General features: G+C 39.2%; 1 protein-coding gene, 1 long non-coding RNA gene and 1 other non-coding gene across 3 annotated transcripts; 2 read left to right on the forward strand and 1 right to left on the reverse strand.

Annotated features, from left to right (window-relative positions):
- The first annotated feature begins 7,086 nt into the window (after positions 1–7,086).
- LOC140016740 (uncharacterized) lies at positions 7,087–8,495 on the forward strand. The gene is made up of 2 exons (XR_011822944.1): positions 7,087–7,600; positions 8,220–8,495. It is a non-coding gene; the product is annotated as an uncharacterized lncRNA (long non-coding RNA).
- TRNAK-UUU (transfer RNA lysine (anticodon UUU)) lies at positions 7,171–7,243 on the reverse strand. The gene has a single exon. It is a non-coding gene; the product is annotated as a tRNA-Lys (tRNA).
- A 3,965-nt stretch (positions 8,496–12,460) lies between the features above and the next one.
- LOC113715643 (small ribosomal subunit biogenesis GTPase RsgA 1, mitochondrial) lies at positions 12,461–16,059 on the forward strand. The gene is made up of 5 exons (XM_027239911.2): positions 12,461–13,442; positions 14,166–14,387; positions 14,503–14,697; positions 14,847–15,040; positions 15,678–16,059. The coding sequence occupies exons 1-5, from the start codon at positions 12,738–12,740 to the stop codon at positions 15,868–15,870; spliced, it is 1,509 nt and encodes a 502-aa protein (XP_027095712.1). The 5' UTR covers positions 12,461–12,737; the 3' UTR covers positions 15,871–16,059.
- Positions 16,060–17,575: the final 1,516 nt, after the last annotated feature.

Consider the following 17,575-nt stretch of genomic DNA (forward strand, 5'->3'; position numbering starts at 1 on the left):
AGAAGGAAGAATTGAATAAAGAGATGGGGAAGAATATTGTTGTCTATTAGTTGTATAGATAATATTAGATATATATTAGTTAGATAAGTACTTAGTTGGCTGGGATTCTGGTATATCTCTAGGTGATTGGATCCTGGTATAATTCTAGGTAAATTCCTCAATCATAAGAGGATTCTCTTGCGGCTAATTAGGAGGATTCGCATGTATATATGGATGGTCAAATAAACAGAAGAGAGCAATGTTTCTCAAAGCCTCATCTCTTTTCTCTAACATGGTATCAGAACACTGGTCAGTTTTGTTGCTGGGTAATTCATCCCCATTGTCCCGCTAATTAGCTCCGAAGGCTTGCAAGGATGGGTTATATCCGCCTTGGCCTAGTGAAATCAGATAGAGACCAATGAAGCCATCTTTGTCCATCGGTATCAAAAGCCATCTCAGTGCCATTGACGCTAACATTACGAGCCCCAAAGCATAGAGCAACACAGCAAATTGTACGGTGGTATACCGGTTCCAGTAAGAGTCAGCAAGCGGAGCCACTACCAGCGGCACCATAGACGAGTTGCTCATTGTTTTGACGCCAAAGATCCATGGCGTCTTCAAGAGATTCCGGATCAGATGATGGGAAGAAATCCATCTCACCATTTGCCCTTACGTCAAATGATAATCCAGGAAACCTAATTACTCATACCCAATTGAAAGACACCAACTATGAAGAGTGGGCGAAAGCAATTCGTATTTTGCTTCGAGCGAAGAAGAAAAATGGGTTTATCGATGGTTCAATTAAACAACCAACCGATGACTCAAATGAGGTAGAAGACTGGTGGACTGTGAACTTCATGATTATCTCATGGATTTTTAATACGATAAAGCCAAGCCTGCGCTCCATGATCTCCTACAGAGAAACGGCCAAAGAGTTGTGGGATGATATCCAACAACGATTTTCTGTACCCAATGGAGCGAGGGTTCATCAATTAAAAATTGAAGTTTCAAAGTGTAAACAAAACGGTGATACCGTTATGGGCTATTATGGTAGACTCAAAAAGATCTGGGATGATCTGAATGATCACGATCCGATGCCGTTGTGCACTTGTCGTGGTTGTACGTGCAATCTCAATGCACGCCTGGAAATGTGCAGTGAAGAGGAGAAAGTTCATCAGTTTCTCATGGGACTCGATGACACTCCTTACAGCACCATTCGATCCATCATAATAGCAACTGATCCCCTACCTAACATGTACTGAGTCTACTTGCAGGTGACGAAACAGGAGCAGGTTTGCTCTATGATGCAAAATCCCGCTCCTGAGAAGACGGATCTGGTCAGCTTTGCAGTCAAGGCACCAGTTGCAGACGGATCGCGCAATTCAGGAGGAACTCGATGAGAGGACAGACCTCTATGTTCTTATTGCCAAATATCAGGACACACCATTGACACTTGCTATCGGTTACACGGATTTCCTGCTGGGCGAGGAGCGAATACGACTGGCCGTGGTAGAGGAAAAGGCGGACGACCAGGTCGCGGTAGGGGTGGCACGACAAATGCAACTGCTGTGCAGACCGCAGACACTACCGCATCATCGATGCATGTTCTTGGAGATGCAGACAAGGTGGGGCTGGAAAATCTTAGTGCAGAAGATTGGTTGACATTGAAGTCACTCTTGAGCACACACAAATCAACGTCGAGCCATCGTTTGTCTGGTAAGGCGAATTTACAATGGCTTTTTGATACCGGCTCTTCACATCATATGACTGGAGTCGTTGAGTCTTTTAGCAAAATATGGAATATTTCTCCTTGTCCTGTGAAGTTGCCTAATGGTGAACAGGTTATGGCTACAAAGGAAGGAACCGTTATTTTGGGATTCTTGTGTCTCAATAATGTCTTATTTGAACCTGACTTAGACTGCAATCTAATCTTAGTGTCAAAGTTGGCTCGAGACAAGACTCTTATATTAAAGTTTACTGATTATCCATGTGTTGTACAGGATCGCACTTCGAGGATGCTGATTGGAGCGGGTGAAGAGCGAGAAGGGATGTATGTTGTGAGGGAAGTACTTTCTGCTCGAGCAAATAAGATAGACGGCACCGTAAGTGCAGAGGTTTGGCACCAAAGACTAGGACACCTCTCCAAGCGTGTTGTGGAATCCCTTTTTCCTATGATCGATGGTATTAAGTTTGGATCAAATTTAGGTCATTGTGATGTCTGTTTGCAGGCAAAACATACTCGAACTCCTTTTGTTTCTAGTGAAAATAAGGCAACTGAAATTTTTGAGTTGATACATTATGATTTATGGGGTCCATATCGTGAAGTGTCTTTTTGTGGTTCTAAATATTTTCTAACTATTATGGATGATCACTCACATGCTGTTTGGATCTTCCTGATAAAGGAGAAGCACGAGGTACCTAAGATCCTTAAAAATTTTTTGGCTTTCACTGAACATCAATGTAATGACAATGGCAAAGAATTTACATGTTTAACCAGTTACTTGAGAGATCTTGGAATCATTCATCAAATGTCTATGGTGGACACTCCTCAGCAAAATGGGCGTGTTGAACGTAAACATAGACACATCCTTAATGTAGGAAGGGCGCTTTGTTTTCAATCTTATTTGCCTATCACATTTTGGGGTGAATGTATTTTGACTGCAGGCTATTTGATTAATCGCACTCCCACGCCACTTCTGGGTGGAAAAACACCTTTTGAAGTATTGTTTGGCAAAGCACCATCTCTTAATAATTTACGGGTTTTCGGTTGTCTCTGCTATGCACATAGTCTTAATCGCGATAGAGATAAATTCACCAGTCGAAGTCGTAAATGTGTGTTCGTTGGATACCCTTATGCAAAGAAGGGGTGGAGGTTATATGATTTAGATACTGGCGTCCTGTTTGAGTCACGAGATGTGATATTCATTGAGTCCGAGTTTCCCTTCTCTACGGAGACTGTGGATCAAGACATCTACAATGCAACTCCAGCTCCACATGCTTCTGGTAATTTGGAAAAGGAAGCACACTGGCTCTTGCCTTCTACCGATCGCGAGGGACACAGGAGCTCATCTACCTCACACTCTGAGAGGGTGCTTGAGGACATCGATGGGCATGACAATGGGAACCGAGGTGATACTACTGAGCCAAAGGTTGTGCTTGGTCGCGGACAACGGCAACGATATCCTTCTGTTCGGCTTCAAGATTATGTCACACATACAGCTCGCCTCAGCCTGTCACCTGCTCACTCATCCTCGACGGCGGCGTCCACAGGTACACCATATCCTATTTCTCACTATGTCACTTGTGATCAATTCTCCTTGCCGCATCGCCGTTTCTTGGCAGCTATAACTGCAAGACGTGAGCCTTCCAGTTATTCAGAGGCCGTTCGTTCTCAATGTTGGCGTGATGCAATGAAGGAAGAGATAAAGGCGTTGGAAGCCAATGGTACATGGACCATTGAAGAGTTGCCTAAGGGGAAGAAAGCGTTAGGCAGCAAATAGGTCTACTGCATTAAGTATCATGCAGACGGGTCCATTGAACGTTATAAAGCTCGCTTGGTGGTTTTTGGCAATCATCAAGTCGAAGGTATTGACTACACAGAAACCTTCGCGCCAACAGCCAAGATGGTAACAGTTCGCACATTCCTCGCAATGACAGCAGCAAATCACTGGGAATTACATCAAATGGATGTACACAATGCTTTCCTTCATGGTGAGCTTGATGAAGAAGTGTACATGCGCTTCCCTCCAGGATTTGTGGTGTCAGGACACAATCAAGTGTGTCAGCTGCGCAAGTCTCTCTATGGTTTACGCCAAGCCCCACGGTGTTGGTTTGCCAAGTTGGCAGCAGCCCTCACTCGCTACGGTTTCGTTCCGTCTTCCTCTGACTACTCTTTGTTTACTTACCAGCAAGATGCTGCGCACTTATCAATTCTGTTTATGTTGATGACCTGATGATTGGAGGTAACGATCGGCTATACAACGTTTCGAACGCTACTTAAGCCACTGTTTCCATATGAAGGATCTTGGTACGCTTAAATATTTTTTAGGTCTTGAAGTTGCTCGAAATTCTACTGGCATTGTTCTCAGTCAACGCAAATATGCGTTGGATATTATTTCTGAGACGGGTCTTTTGGGATCCAAGCTAGCTGGCACTCCTATAGAGAAAAATCATCGTCTGGGATTTAATGAGGGTGTCAATATGAAATCTCCTGCACAGTATTGCAGGCTAGTTGGCCGTCTTATATATTTGACTATCACACGTCCCGAATTATCCTATTGTGTTCATATCTTGGCTTAATTCATGCAGCAGCCGAAGGAGGCGCATTGGGACGTGGCTCTACGAGTGGTTCGCTATCTGAAGTCCAATCCGGGTCAAGGTATGTTGCTCAAATCCTCCTCTAATTTACGCCTAACAGCCTATTGTGATGCTGATTGGGCAAGTTGTCCTATGACACGTAGATCTTTGACCGCATACTTTGTGTTCCTTAGTGATTCTCCGATTTCGTGGAAACCTAAGAAGCAACCAATGGTATCTCGTTCCTCTACAGAGGCCGAGTACCGCGCTTTAGCGGTCACCACATGTGAATTGAAATGGTTGCGCGGGTTGCTCTTTACTCTTAGTGTTTACCATCCTACTCCTGTGCGTATCTATAGTGACAGTCAGTCTGCATTACACATCGCTCAGAATCCCATTTTTCATGAACGCACTAAGCATATTGAGGTTGACTGTCATTTCGTTCGAGATGAGATTTGTCGTGGTACCATTCATCCGGCCTATGTTCCGACTACTCATCAATTGGCTGATATTCTTACCAAAGCACTGGGCAAGCATCAGTTCGTTCAATTACTCGTCAAGTTGGGCATTTCGAATATTCATGCTCCAACTTGAGGGGGGTATTGCTGTCTATTAGTTGTATAGGTAATATTAGATATATATTAGTTAGATAAGTACTTAGTTGGCTGGGATTTTGGTATATCTCTAGGTGATTGGATCCTAGTATAATTCTAGGTAAGTTCCTCAATTATAGGAGGATTCTCTTGCGGCTAATTAGGAGGATTCGCATATATATATGGATGGTCGAATAAACAGAAGGGGGCAATGTTTCTCAAAGCCTCATCTCTTTTCTCTAACAAAGAACGGTAGTAATCATGATGAACGCCGTCTTGATTATTCGGGTATTGAACTGTACTCAAACTGGGTAAATTTGATATCTTGGTTGCAGTTGCAGAATTAGAGAGGAACATATTGGAGGAGGAGGAAAAAGAAAGGAAACTCAGGCGAAATCTTTCCACTTTCTTGAAACTTCTTGCTGAAAAAGAAACAGAGGAATCATCAATGGACAATGGTTCAGATGGTAAATTGCAGCTTCTTGCTAGTAAAATTGATGACAATTTCACAAAAGGGAAAAGATCGTTCAGAACGAAGACCGGCTCCAACCACACATTATTGTCTGAGGAACTTCCTTCAGCAATATCCCAGTTTGATTTTGAAGGCAAACATCAAGAAGATGATGGTAATCACGTTATGTTCTCATATGGGGATATAATCAAGAAACCCCAATTGAAGAGACTGAGGTCACCCAGTGAAGAAAATAGTATTGACCATCAAGAAATAGAGATGCCACGTTCGAAGAAAGCAAGAAGAAAGCTTAGATATCCTGATGCACCATCAACATCAAGTATCTTTTTCCCCGAAGCAACAGATCATGAGTGGTTAACTCAAAAGTGTTGGTATATGAATCAGATCGGTGGATTAATTTTGATTCAAAGTTTCAGAAAGTAGAAAAATTTGTATTAAATCAAATTAATTAAAAAATTAAAGTGCAAATAACAATGAGACACTTGGCATAATACTAGAGGTGATATTGAATTGACATAGAAAACATATAATTGAGGATCCCAAGTGGGCCTTTAGGCAGTCAGTATACTATTAATCCAAACAGATTCCTCAGTTCTCGGTAGTCAAACGTTTGAATACCACAAAGCACATCCTCAAATCAACCTAAAAACTAGCACTCGGAAGATTTTCCAAATGGCCCCTAGAATGTTTGGGTATCTGAATTTCATGCTTAAAAATGTTTTCCTAATGGAGTACAAACTTTTCTCTTCTATCCAATTAAGCAAAAGACAGAGGTTGACCTCACTAATAATGAAAAATCACGGCATCATTGTTAGATGGATGTCATTTGTTCGAAAGAAGATGGGCGTACCAAAAAAAAACTCATTAAGAATTTGTCTAATTGTAGATTGCTTAACATATAATTAATCATTTTAAATCACTAGGTAAAAGTATAAGATTGCATTGTTAAGTTAGATGGATGCTACTTGATTGCGGGAAGATGGAGCTGCACAGAAAAAAAAAATCTTTTTAACAGCAAAATGCCTAATATAAAATTAATCTTTTTAACTTACCGGACAAAAGTGAAATATAAAATTTTAATTTATCTAATTGTAGATTGCCCAACATAAAATTATCCATTTTAAATCACCAGGTAAAACCATAAAAGTATAAGATTGCAATGTTGTTAGATGGATGCTACTTGTTTGTAAGAAGATGGAGCTGCACAAAAAAAAAAAAAAAAAAACTTTTTAACAGTGACATGTCTAATATAAAATTAATCTTTTTAACTCACCGGACAAAAGTGGAATATAAGATTTTGAATAAAAAGTATGTCGTCTATCTTCTTATATCTTAAGTTAGTTTCAAACTTGAATAGAGAATTCAACACAAAATTCAACACAAAATTATTAAAGTAGCCTAAAACATATTTTTTATTCCTATAAGAACCCTTGCAATTTGAAGTTGGTTCAATTGGAGGTTTTTTTAACCTGTGGGACTTTTTGCTTTTCGTCAGTTTGTTGATGCAATACAAAAATGAATAATATATTCCTTTCATTAAAGCAAGGTCCAATTGTATACATATAAATCTGATCAACATTTCTTATTATTATTATTATTATTTATAAAACGCATTTTGCTTAACTAGGCAACACTAAAAGGCAAATCACACACTACATAATTGACTTGCTTCAAGTATTGCAAGGAGGCAAATTGTTGGACAAAAATATGCCAAAAGAAGTCAATTAGTGCATTAAAAACAAACGAAATAGTTAGAAAACACGAAGGATGGCAAACTCGTCGTTTAGGGACTTTGTCCACGGCACAAATTCACCATACAGCGAACACCTTCGCCGTCTGTGGGAATCGAACCCACGACCACGTGGTTAAAAGCCACGCGCTCTACCGGCTGAGCTAAGACGGCTTTGTAGCACTCTTCACAGCTTTATTTAAATATCTATAAAAGGCTTCTTCTTCTCCTTCCAGCACTCTTGAGCAAAAAATATTCAACGGCTGAGCTTTTTTTTCTTTTTTCTGAATTCAAATTCCCATTTTTGATTGATATCTTCCTTCTAATAATGGAAACAACAACAGAAATTAAGGCAGGAGGAGGAGGAGGAGGAGCAGAGCAGCCAGCCGCAGATTGTGGATGTCGGTTGGTTGGCGCAAATCAGATAGGTTTCTTATGCTCTTATTACTTTCTTATAAAGGAACAATGAAGTGCAATTTGCTGGTGAACTTCAACCTCGAGGGTGTCATTATTGCCTGAAAATTTCATCAGGTGATCGCCAGTTTTTATATCCGTATGCCAGTGTACTTATTTGATGTTCTTTTATATCTGTGGACCCATTTCATCACTCTTTCTTATAAGTTGAAAATGTTTCGTCTGTCTGGTCTAGTGTCGGATGCTTTTTCTTGCTTTCCACAACTTCCCTTTGCTGGCGTTACAGTTAATGGATTATTTTTCTTGATGACTTTTTCGCCAATTCTCTAATTGAATGCTTCTCAAACTGTTACATTTGGAATTTACATTTCTAGGCCTCTTCTGCTTTCTTCTTCTTGTTATATTGATACTTTTTGATGTATATAATTCCTAAATTATTTGATTTCTACTATTTTTTTTTTTTTTTTTCTGACGGAGTGGGTGTCCGGATCAATCCTTACGGGGCCCGACTAATTTCACTCCGGCCTGGGTGGAGAGGCCCCTTCCCCCCGAATACGATAACCACTAGGACTCAATCCTTGGTGGGAGAACTGGACAACGACTTTCAAGGGGCTGTCGTGACCAAACGAGCTGCCCAAGAAGGGCATTTGATTTCTACTAATTGTTTCAGCATTTTTAATTTAGTTTTTGGATCATGCCTTGAACAAGGATGACTGGAAATTTAATTTTGTTGCAGATGCTGAATCGTCAGGTGGTTAAATCTGAGTCAGCCACTATCAAGGTGTTCTATTAGAAAGTTATTCAAGTTAGGCACACAACTGTACCCAATCTTAGCAGTTTTATAACTGCTGCAAGCCTGTTATATGTAGTTCAAGTCATTCTTTCTTCCAGCAGTCTCTAGTAAAGGACATTTGGTTGTATACCTTCATTAGATGCAGTATGGGAGCATCTTTTGCATTTGCGCTTCATATTCCAGTTGGGCTTTCTAAACAAAGGTTTCCCTTTTACGTTATTCTTACTATACACTTTCCTGCTCATGTACTTTTGCAGATCCCTGAACTAGATTTCGAGATGGCTCAGCGTGGATCTTTGTCCACGGTACAATTTTTGAAACCTTCTTAGCAATGCTCGAATTTGGTTAGCAATTTGGACAGTTTCACTCCTAGTATGCCTTCAGGCCGGGTCAAAAGCAGTGTGCAGAATTTTTGGGTGGTTCCTGCGGTCTTGCTTTAAAATCGAAAGGCCATGTTATTTTTTGCACGAGTGAAAGAGGTGTTGCAATTGTATTTGGGTATAGGAGGCAGTACTAACTCTTGAGGAGAGACAGGTGATGCAATTGTATTTGGGTTTAGGAAACAGTAGTACTAACTCTTGAGGAGTTTCTCCCACCCTTGCTATAATTTGAGCTATTCGCCATAGAGCTGTAGTGGCAAAAATTAATCCATCACAAGCGGCTGCGCTCCCAAGAAAAACTGCTCCTTAGAATGCATTTAGGTGAGATTATATTGGCACAAGTAAGTTTATTTGTTAATCACATGAAATTAAGAAGGTAACTTTCAGGATCCTTCACTCTTAATTTTCTTCAAACATCTTCATGCTGTTCTCAAAATCTGAAATAGGATTTTTCCAAGATGAAAAGCAGATTTTCCTTGCTTCTGTTGCTGAGGCACCTTGGCGGAAATCTCTACTTGGAAAGGGCACTACTTGATTTCTTTTTACCAAATTTGAGATAGGACTTGGGAGAATACCAGATAATGAGGAACATCTTCAAACATACCTTATGCGTGGAGCGTCGGTACACTTTATGTGCAGCGGAAAATGAAGATGAATTTCTTCCCCACAAAAATGGGGAAAAATGGGAGTGAGATTGCATGAAGTAACTATTAAACAATAATGCCTCGATAACGGGCATGAGAACTAGGCTCACAGCAGTTATTATCATCTGGATGAGAGAAGCTTTATGCTTAAATAAAATAAATTGAAATAAAAAGGACGATCAAATTCATTTGAAATGTTACACTTCAACCTAATCGAGTAGAATGACACAACAAATTAGCCCAAAACCAAATCTTAACCTCTTCTTGATGCATAGTCATGGCAAATTCTCAGGATTCTCTAGAGTCACAAGAATGTCAATTCCGAGCAACTTTCAATCAAAGCTAGGCCAAAATGTCATCCATTTGTTTGTTCCACTTGGATGTGGTCTTAAATACTCTCACCCTGATGAAATTTATAAAAATGCTCGTTCCTCTTTAGAACACCATAACCAGCGAAGGCGACACATGATTAATGTCAAACGATGAGCCGCAATTGCATAAGCATCCACCCTCCATGTACAACGAACAACGCCTCCAACCGCCCCTCCCCCCCCCCCCCAAAAAACAACGGAAAAAACAAAACAACAACACAAAAAAAAGGGGAAAACAACACCACAGAAAGAGAAAAAAAAGGGTACATCACAAGAAATATGTAATAAAGGATCATTTGTTCAGGGAAAGGGGAAGAATAGAGGAGAAAAGACAAGCTGTTCTACCTGGTCAAAGCAGTTTGATCCTTGTAAGTAGTAATCTTTCAATGTCACAAAAACTGACTAATGATCTCTAGCCTCTAGTACACTGACTAATGATCTCTAGCTAAGCAAGAATTGACTATGAACAGCTACAAATCAAGGATGCCAAATATATTAACTACAGGCAAGCAGATAACTGACCTACTACAATATACATAGACTTAATGAGAGAACTCATTCGCATTGCATCTCATCCTATCCCACAAGCAGTATGAGCAATTTCAAAGACCTAGTCAATCACAATTAGAAACATAAGAGTTCCAGATTGCATGCACCAGATATAACTCATGGTGTGGACGTATATTCTTCCCATTTATTTTCCCTTGACATAGTTAAGAATTGAAATAGGTTCGGCAGGACAGAGATCCAAACACTTCGCAAAACTCAATTACCGAAAGCCTTAAATGGGAAAGTGTATTTTTAAGAGACGCAGATGGATAAACCAAATCCATCATGCAACAAGGGAAATTTGCAACACTGTACTTCTGTAAGTACCCCAAAATAAACCCAAAAATTCTAAGTGTTTATGCAAGACTTTCAACACAAACTTGTTCCTTTCTGCTTTGACCATGATACAAAGGATTGTACCGGAAAAAATCTTGACTAGTTATAATGAAAATAAACAAGCAATTCGATAACCCACCAAAAACAAGTAGGCACTTAAACTGACAATCTAAGATCCTGATACATGCACACATGGAAGAATACCAGAACTAGAAGACAAAGTAGGAGCCATATGTGAAAACTAGAAACATTTGCAATGTATGAAAGTCAGATGTAAGCCACATTCAGCAAAATGTTAGTTCACACAAAAATGAAGGCATTAAAATATAGCTAATAAACCTCCCATCACAAATATCTGAGCAAAATGCTAAGCAAAACTAGTCAAGTGACCTACTTCTTGCCAGTCTTCTTCTTTGAGCTAGTATTAGCAGACACCGGTTTGGGATGCTTCTCAGCTTCACTTGGGTCCAACCATTTGAGGGGATGGCGATTGAAAAAAGGCCAATTGGGAACAGTAATGAGAGAAGTCAATAGAACACCAGAAGCATATATCAGCAGCATTATCTGAAATGAGCCCAAAACAAAGCCTGAAATAAATGCCACCACAGCAAAGCTCACCAGCATTATCTGCATGAGTTGCTCTGCTAGCTTCTGCCCTTGCCAATCCATCTATCAATAGATAGCATAAAATGTCTATCACACAAAAAATCAATAACATAAAGAACGAGGATAAGAACTGGAGATAGATGGCAACACATCCAAGATCGAAGTACACTAATACTCAATTCCTTGGGACACAAATGCTATTCTAGCAGAGAACCACACGAGGCTTGTACTAAAATGGTAAAAGAATCCGCAGTCTGGGATCAAAATGGTAAAAGAATATCTTCATCTTGCAGAGAGTATATACTAAAATTTGTAGCACTCTAAACGACATGACAATGAAAACTAGTACTACGATTCAGATCTAACAACCCCAGCGTGCAATAGCAACTAGAAACTTCACCAACAAACTATCAAAGCAATTGAAAACTGTCAATTAACTAAATTGTGAAGCAAAAGTGATCTTCAAGGATTAAAATGGCATCCTCATAATTCACATACTATTTAAATCGAAAAGCTCAATACAAATATCAACAAATACAATGGCGAGCAAGTTCAAGATTTGTAAGACACCACAAACAGCTCAAACGAGCTCCCTGCAATTAAAATTCACCAAAAAAAATCCAAATTTGAGGGAAAGAGTAATTTTAGATGCTCAAATCGGATTAAGAGTAAGACTACAACAAAAGTAGCTCAGGTCAAACTATAAACAGCTCGAATTTCATTAAAAAGAATTAAAAAAAAAAAAAAGAAAAAAAGAACAGATCTATAAATATTTAAAAGAAAAAAGCCCAAACGAAATTAGCTGAAGACCAAAAGCAGGACAGGTTCCCGAGACAAGGCATTATTGACATAAATCCCCAATATTTAGACAGAAGATTCATATGGCAGTAGTAGTACCGAAATCATCCGTATGGCGACAGAAGAGCGAAACAAAAGATCAGACGGAACTGATAAATAGGAACGAAAAAAAGAAAGAAGATGAAGATTTAAAAAAAAAGGGGAATATAAAAAATTACCTGGGAAATGGAAATGTGAGGGAAGTGAGCCTCAGGGGGAAGCTGCGAGAGTAGGCGGTGGGAGTATGCGCAGAAGTGGAGGAAACGTCCCAAGAAATGGAGGAAACGGATAGGTGAAGTCGTGAAGAGATACAATAGTAATACTTAAAAAAAAAAAAAATTTTAAATGAAAGAACAAGTGCGGGCCAACCAAAACATGAAGCCCAAATTAGAAGCATCAGAAGGCCCAGCTGAGTTACTCAACTATTGCCTCAAGTGGCCAAGTCCCGAAGCCTCAGAAGGCCCAGTCCACGTGGGCACACTCACGGAAGAATTCCCAACGTCCGGCCTTTTCAATTTTCGTGAGAGGAATCCAGAAGCACTGAAGAAGAAGAAGAAGAAGAAAATGGAATTCTCACACTTGAACAAAGATTCCAGCCAAATCCTCACCACTAAGATAAAACGGATGATCTAATTTGCGATATTACTCTTCTTCGCTGTTATTTCTCGCTAATAGGAAGTGACTACTTAGTAGTTACTTAGTAGTAGAAGTGCAGAGTTCCGACTAGCTCTTCCGGTGATGATGATCCGTCCCATTTCACTTATCCGCCTTAGGACGACGACGTTTTTAACAGTTCCACTTTCCTCAGCCCTGTTCGCGGTTGATCGCCGCCACCGCTATTTCTCCATCTTCGCTGCAGCGGCTCGGCGCCACTCCCAAAACCTTAACCAAAATGTGTCCAGGAAGCCTAATCAACCTAACAAAAACCTCCTCAAAGCTCGCGAAACTGTTAAGCAGCTCTCCTCTCTGGCTCCGGCTCTGACCCAAGACAATAAGCCTCAACTCTCGAAAAGCCAAGCCGTCGGGCTAGTGGCCGCTTCCCAAGCAAATTTCATGCGCGTCATTGTCCAACAGCTTCCTGAAGAAGAGAATGAAAATGAATTAGAAGATTCTGGAGGAGGAGGAGGAGCTATTGGAATGGAATTGCTGTGTGTGGTGAAGGTTGTATTGAAGAAGATAAAAAGGAGAGTACTAGTTGGGGATAAGGTTTTGGTAGGCTCTGTTGATTGGGTTGATAGGAGGGGGATGATAGAGGATGTCTTCCAAAGAAAGACGGAGACCGCTGATCCGCCTGTGGCAAATGTGGATCATTTGTTGGTTCTTTTCTCCATGGACCAGCCCAAACCGGAGGCGCTTGCTTTAACGAGGTTTCTGGTGGAAGCTGAATCCACCGGAATTCCTGTTACTCTTGCATTCAACAAGTCTGAACTTGCTACTGAAGAGGTCCGGAGATTCAAGACATTTTCCTAGTGATGCTCTGTTTATTCACTAGTTAGATTTCAATTACCTATTTGCAAGTTAGCGAGATTCTCATACCCAAGTTTATTTGTGAAATGTGCTTCGTTTTACGAGCTTTGTATTAATCATAATTTTTAGGATAAAATGCTAGTATGTGTTTGCTATTGGTCGCTGAAGTTCAGGTTATGCATGTCCTGAATATGAACTTGTTTTGATCTCAATGATCTGTTAACTTGTTTGGATTTTTCTGCATCTTCCATGCCTAGTTATGCTGTGTTTTCTTTTTTGGCTGTTGTCTGTCTGGGCTGCGACCTTATTCGTACTTTCTGAGGCTTCTTACTAAGTCTATCTGCAACACATGAATGCAAATTCTAAAATGCAATGGCAGTGTCATTAGTGCTAATTTGGTTGCCCTTTCTGTGTTTTCATCCTGAGGGGGATTTAATACATATCACTGAGGCAACTCTCTATGGTACTATGCCTCCCATTTTGGTTGATCAAACTTTGGATTGAAAAGCCTCTTTTGAAAAATTTCACCGTCAGATTCTGTTCCATTTTGTATTCTGCATCAATCCCTGATCATCTAGGAATTAGGATTGCGCTGTATTCTGTGCTCGTTCTTCCATCATTGGTGGCTGTTTCCTCGTTGTGCCATATTTTCTTCCCATTGTTTGTTTACCTAAACAAAAAAACAACAAACTTCTGCAGATGCTGTTCACTTGGAAATCTAAGCTTCGGAGTTGGGGTTATGAACCAATATTTTGTAGTGTTGAATCAAAGCATGGAATTGACACCTTGCAATTCAACCTGAGAGAACAAACTTCTGTAATCGTAGGTCCGAGTGGCGTTGGGAAATCCAGCTTGATCAATGCTTTGAGGAACAATAAACAATTTGTGGGCGTTTCTGAACAGGATAATTGGTATTATCCAGTGGGTTCTACCTCTTAGTTTACCATTTTTTTCCCCTTCTTTATGGCTATTGCTTGTAGTTTGTGTAGACCCTTCTAAAATCTCTCTGTGTTCCTGTCTACCCTTATCTCTTAAGATTCTTGGCAGCAAGTGGTTTGAAGAGCAACGTGTTGCAGAGGTGTCAACAAGAAGTGGAAAAGGAAAGCATACTACTCGGCATGTTTCTTTGCTTCCATTGATGGGCGGGGGTTATCTTGCTGATACACCAGGATATAACCAGCCAAGTTTGATTAAAGTCACGAAGCAATCTCTTGCTCAACATTTTCCAGAGGTTTCGTCTCTTGCACTGTTTTCTTTTGTTGTCTTTTTCACCTATTGAAGTTGATGAGGTCGTATTTTTTCCAGCTTTCATTCCATGTTGAAGTATTTGGTTGAATTTTTACTTTAAAGGGGCTTTACATTTTATTTAACTCTCTTCAGATACGTAAAATGCTCAAGGATATGGAACCTACAAAATGCTCATTTAGTGACTGCTTACACCTTGGTGAACCTGGGTGCATTGTAAGTGGGGATTGGGAGAGGTATACTTACTATCTTCAACTGCTGGATGAGATTAAAATCAGGGAGCAATTTCAACTAAGGACAATAGGAACTAAGAAAGAAGGTGATGTAAGGTATGTTGAGAGTATTTGCAACTTTTGAATGTTTGCTTCCCTGTTATGTGAACTTTTCAAGTTCTGTATGCATACTTTATTACAACTTGAGCATGTTTATTTGATGTGATGGAAAAGAATATTAATAGTTACTCCTATGTCTGGACTCTAGTAGACTACTAATGCATTTCAAACTAGCAGAGAATCAGGATCACATGTAGCATCAGCATTTGCAAATAGAAGTCCTACATCTCGGAATAGTGTTTCTGATTTGTTCCATCAAAACAATTCTCCAATGAATATGATGTTACAATAGTTACATGGTGATCTTTACATTTTTAGGAGATTGTAAGCATATGAGATTGATTCGCTTCAACCTCTGGAAATAACAGCTCTTTCTGTTATAACATAGCACGTTAAGTGTTGGCAACAGATGATTTGAAGTTTTATATGAACCTTGTGTTACATCTTTCTTAAGCTGAGAATAGACGACGAGAGTCATATTTCCTGCATGTTCATACCTTTGTCAACGAAGCGATTATCAATCTTATGGTTACAACATTTGCTGAATTGACAGTTTTTTCCTGTTCTTCTGCATTTTCTTCCTCTTTTGTGGATGTTCTCTGGAGCTTACATTGGTTCAAAACTTCCTATTCAGGTTCAAGGTGGGAGGCAAGGGTGTCAAGCAAGCAGAGCCACGGTTGGAACCAAAGAAGCACAGAAGGCAATCGCGTAAAAGTCTTAACCAGTCAATATTAGATGAGCTGGATGAATATTATGAAGATGATGATGAAAACATAGCAGAAGATGAAGATCTCATTTTGAGGGCCATGAGGCAAGAAAATGAGTAGTCTTAGTCGTAATCGACTTACATAATCCATGGTATATAGCTCGTTAAGCTTTTAGGCTGGATGCTTTTAGGTTGAAACCTCGTTGTACAGTTTGTAAGGGGCAGGGGGAAGTTGTTTGTGGTCTAGGACCTTACATTCTAATTGTCATGATTGCGGTCGTCAATTGAAAACTTTTTGGATGTTAACGAACTTATGTCCCATGTCAGTTCTAGTCGTAGCTCAGGCAGCGCAGCTGGGATTTTTCCAAGATGAAAAGCAAATTTTCCTTGCTTCTGTTGCTGAGGCACCATGGCAGAAATCTCTACCTGGAAAGGGCATTACTTGACTTCTTTTTGCCAAATTTGGGATAGGAGGATGCCAGACAATGAGGAACATCTTCAAACATAACTTATACGTGGAACGTTGGATGTGCAGAGGAAAATGAAGATGAATTTCTTCCCCACAAAAATGGGGAAAAATGGGGGTGAGAAGTGAGAAACGATGACCTGGTAAAAGGATGCTTGGCGTCGGAATATAATCCGTGGAGCACGAGATTGCATGAAGTAACTATTAAGCAATAATGCCTCAATAAAGGGCATGAGAACTAGGCTCACAGCAGTAATTATCATATGGATGAGAGAAGCTTTATGCTTAAAAAAATAAATTAAATAAATTGAAATAAAAAGGACGATCAAATATCTTATATGGATGATTAAAACTTATTACTTTTTTGTTTGAACTTACCATTTTATTTGAAAAGCTTACATACAACTAGATTAGTAAGTTTAATGAGATCAATTTGAACTTACCATTTTATTTGAACTTAGTAAGGTTTATTAGATAATTGGTGGTAATTTTTTAAATTAAATTTTTATTGCACAAACTAACTATTTTACTTGAAAAACTTACCCATAGCTAAATTAGTAAGTTTGATCAAAATAATAGTAAGTTTTGTTAGATAAATAGTAAGTTTTACTAATAAAAATATAACTTTTGAAATTTACTACTTTATTGATCAAACTTACTACTCCCTCCGTCTCATATATTTAGTTATTTTTTGGGATATATACTTTTTATGCATAGTACACTCCATCAAAAAAATTTTCCTTTTATTCCACTATTGCCCTTAATCATGTGCTAGTCAAAAGTAAGAAGTAGAAAGCAATCACATCACATTTGTCTTTATACATAATTAATGAAGGATATAAAGGAAATTTCAGAGTATAAAGTAGTTAGAAATGTTAAACATGATAAATATTTTGAAACAGTCCAAAAAAAAAAAGTATGATACTTTCAATAAAACGGAGAGAGTAATTTACATCAGAAATCTACCTATTGCTAAAGTGAGTAAGTTTGACAGAAAGTATAGTAAATTTCATTACATAAATGATAAGATTCAGTATTAAAAAGGTAAACTAAGTAAATTTCATTACATAAATTGTAAGATTCAGTATTAAAAAGGTAAATTTTCTTAAGTACTTAAAACTTACCATTTTACATGACAATCATACGGATTTAGTTGGAAAAGTTACATATACCTTTGAATGAGTTATTTAATTCACCAAAAAGGATCGCAAAAGGCTCTAAACTATCACAAAAGAAAAGAAAATCGGATGTTCCCAGCAACTCTCTCATTATTTTATTGTAAGTCACCTAACGAAATACGCACCGTAGCACTGTCCAGCAAGTCAACTCATTCCTAATGGTTTCATTTTTGCCGCACCAA

The sequence above is a fragment of the Coffea arabica genome, chromosome 11c (assembly GCF_036785885.1).
Source record: "Coffea arabica cultivar ET-39 chromosome 11c, Coffea Arabica ET-39 HiFi, whole genome shotgun sequence".
NCBI classification, from domain to species: domain Eukaryota; kingdom Viridiplantae; phylum Streptophyta; class Magnoliopsida; order Gentianales; family Rubiaceae; genus Coffea; species Coffea arabica.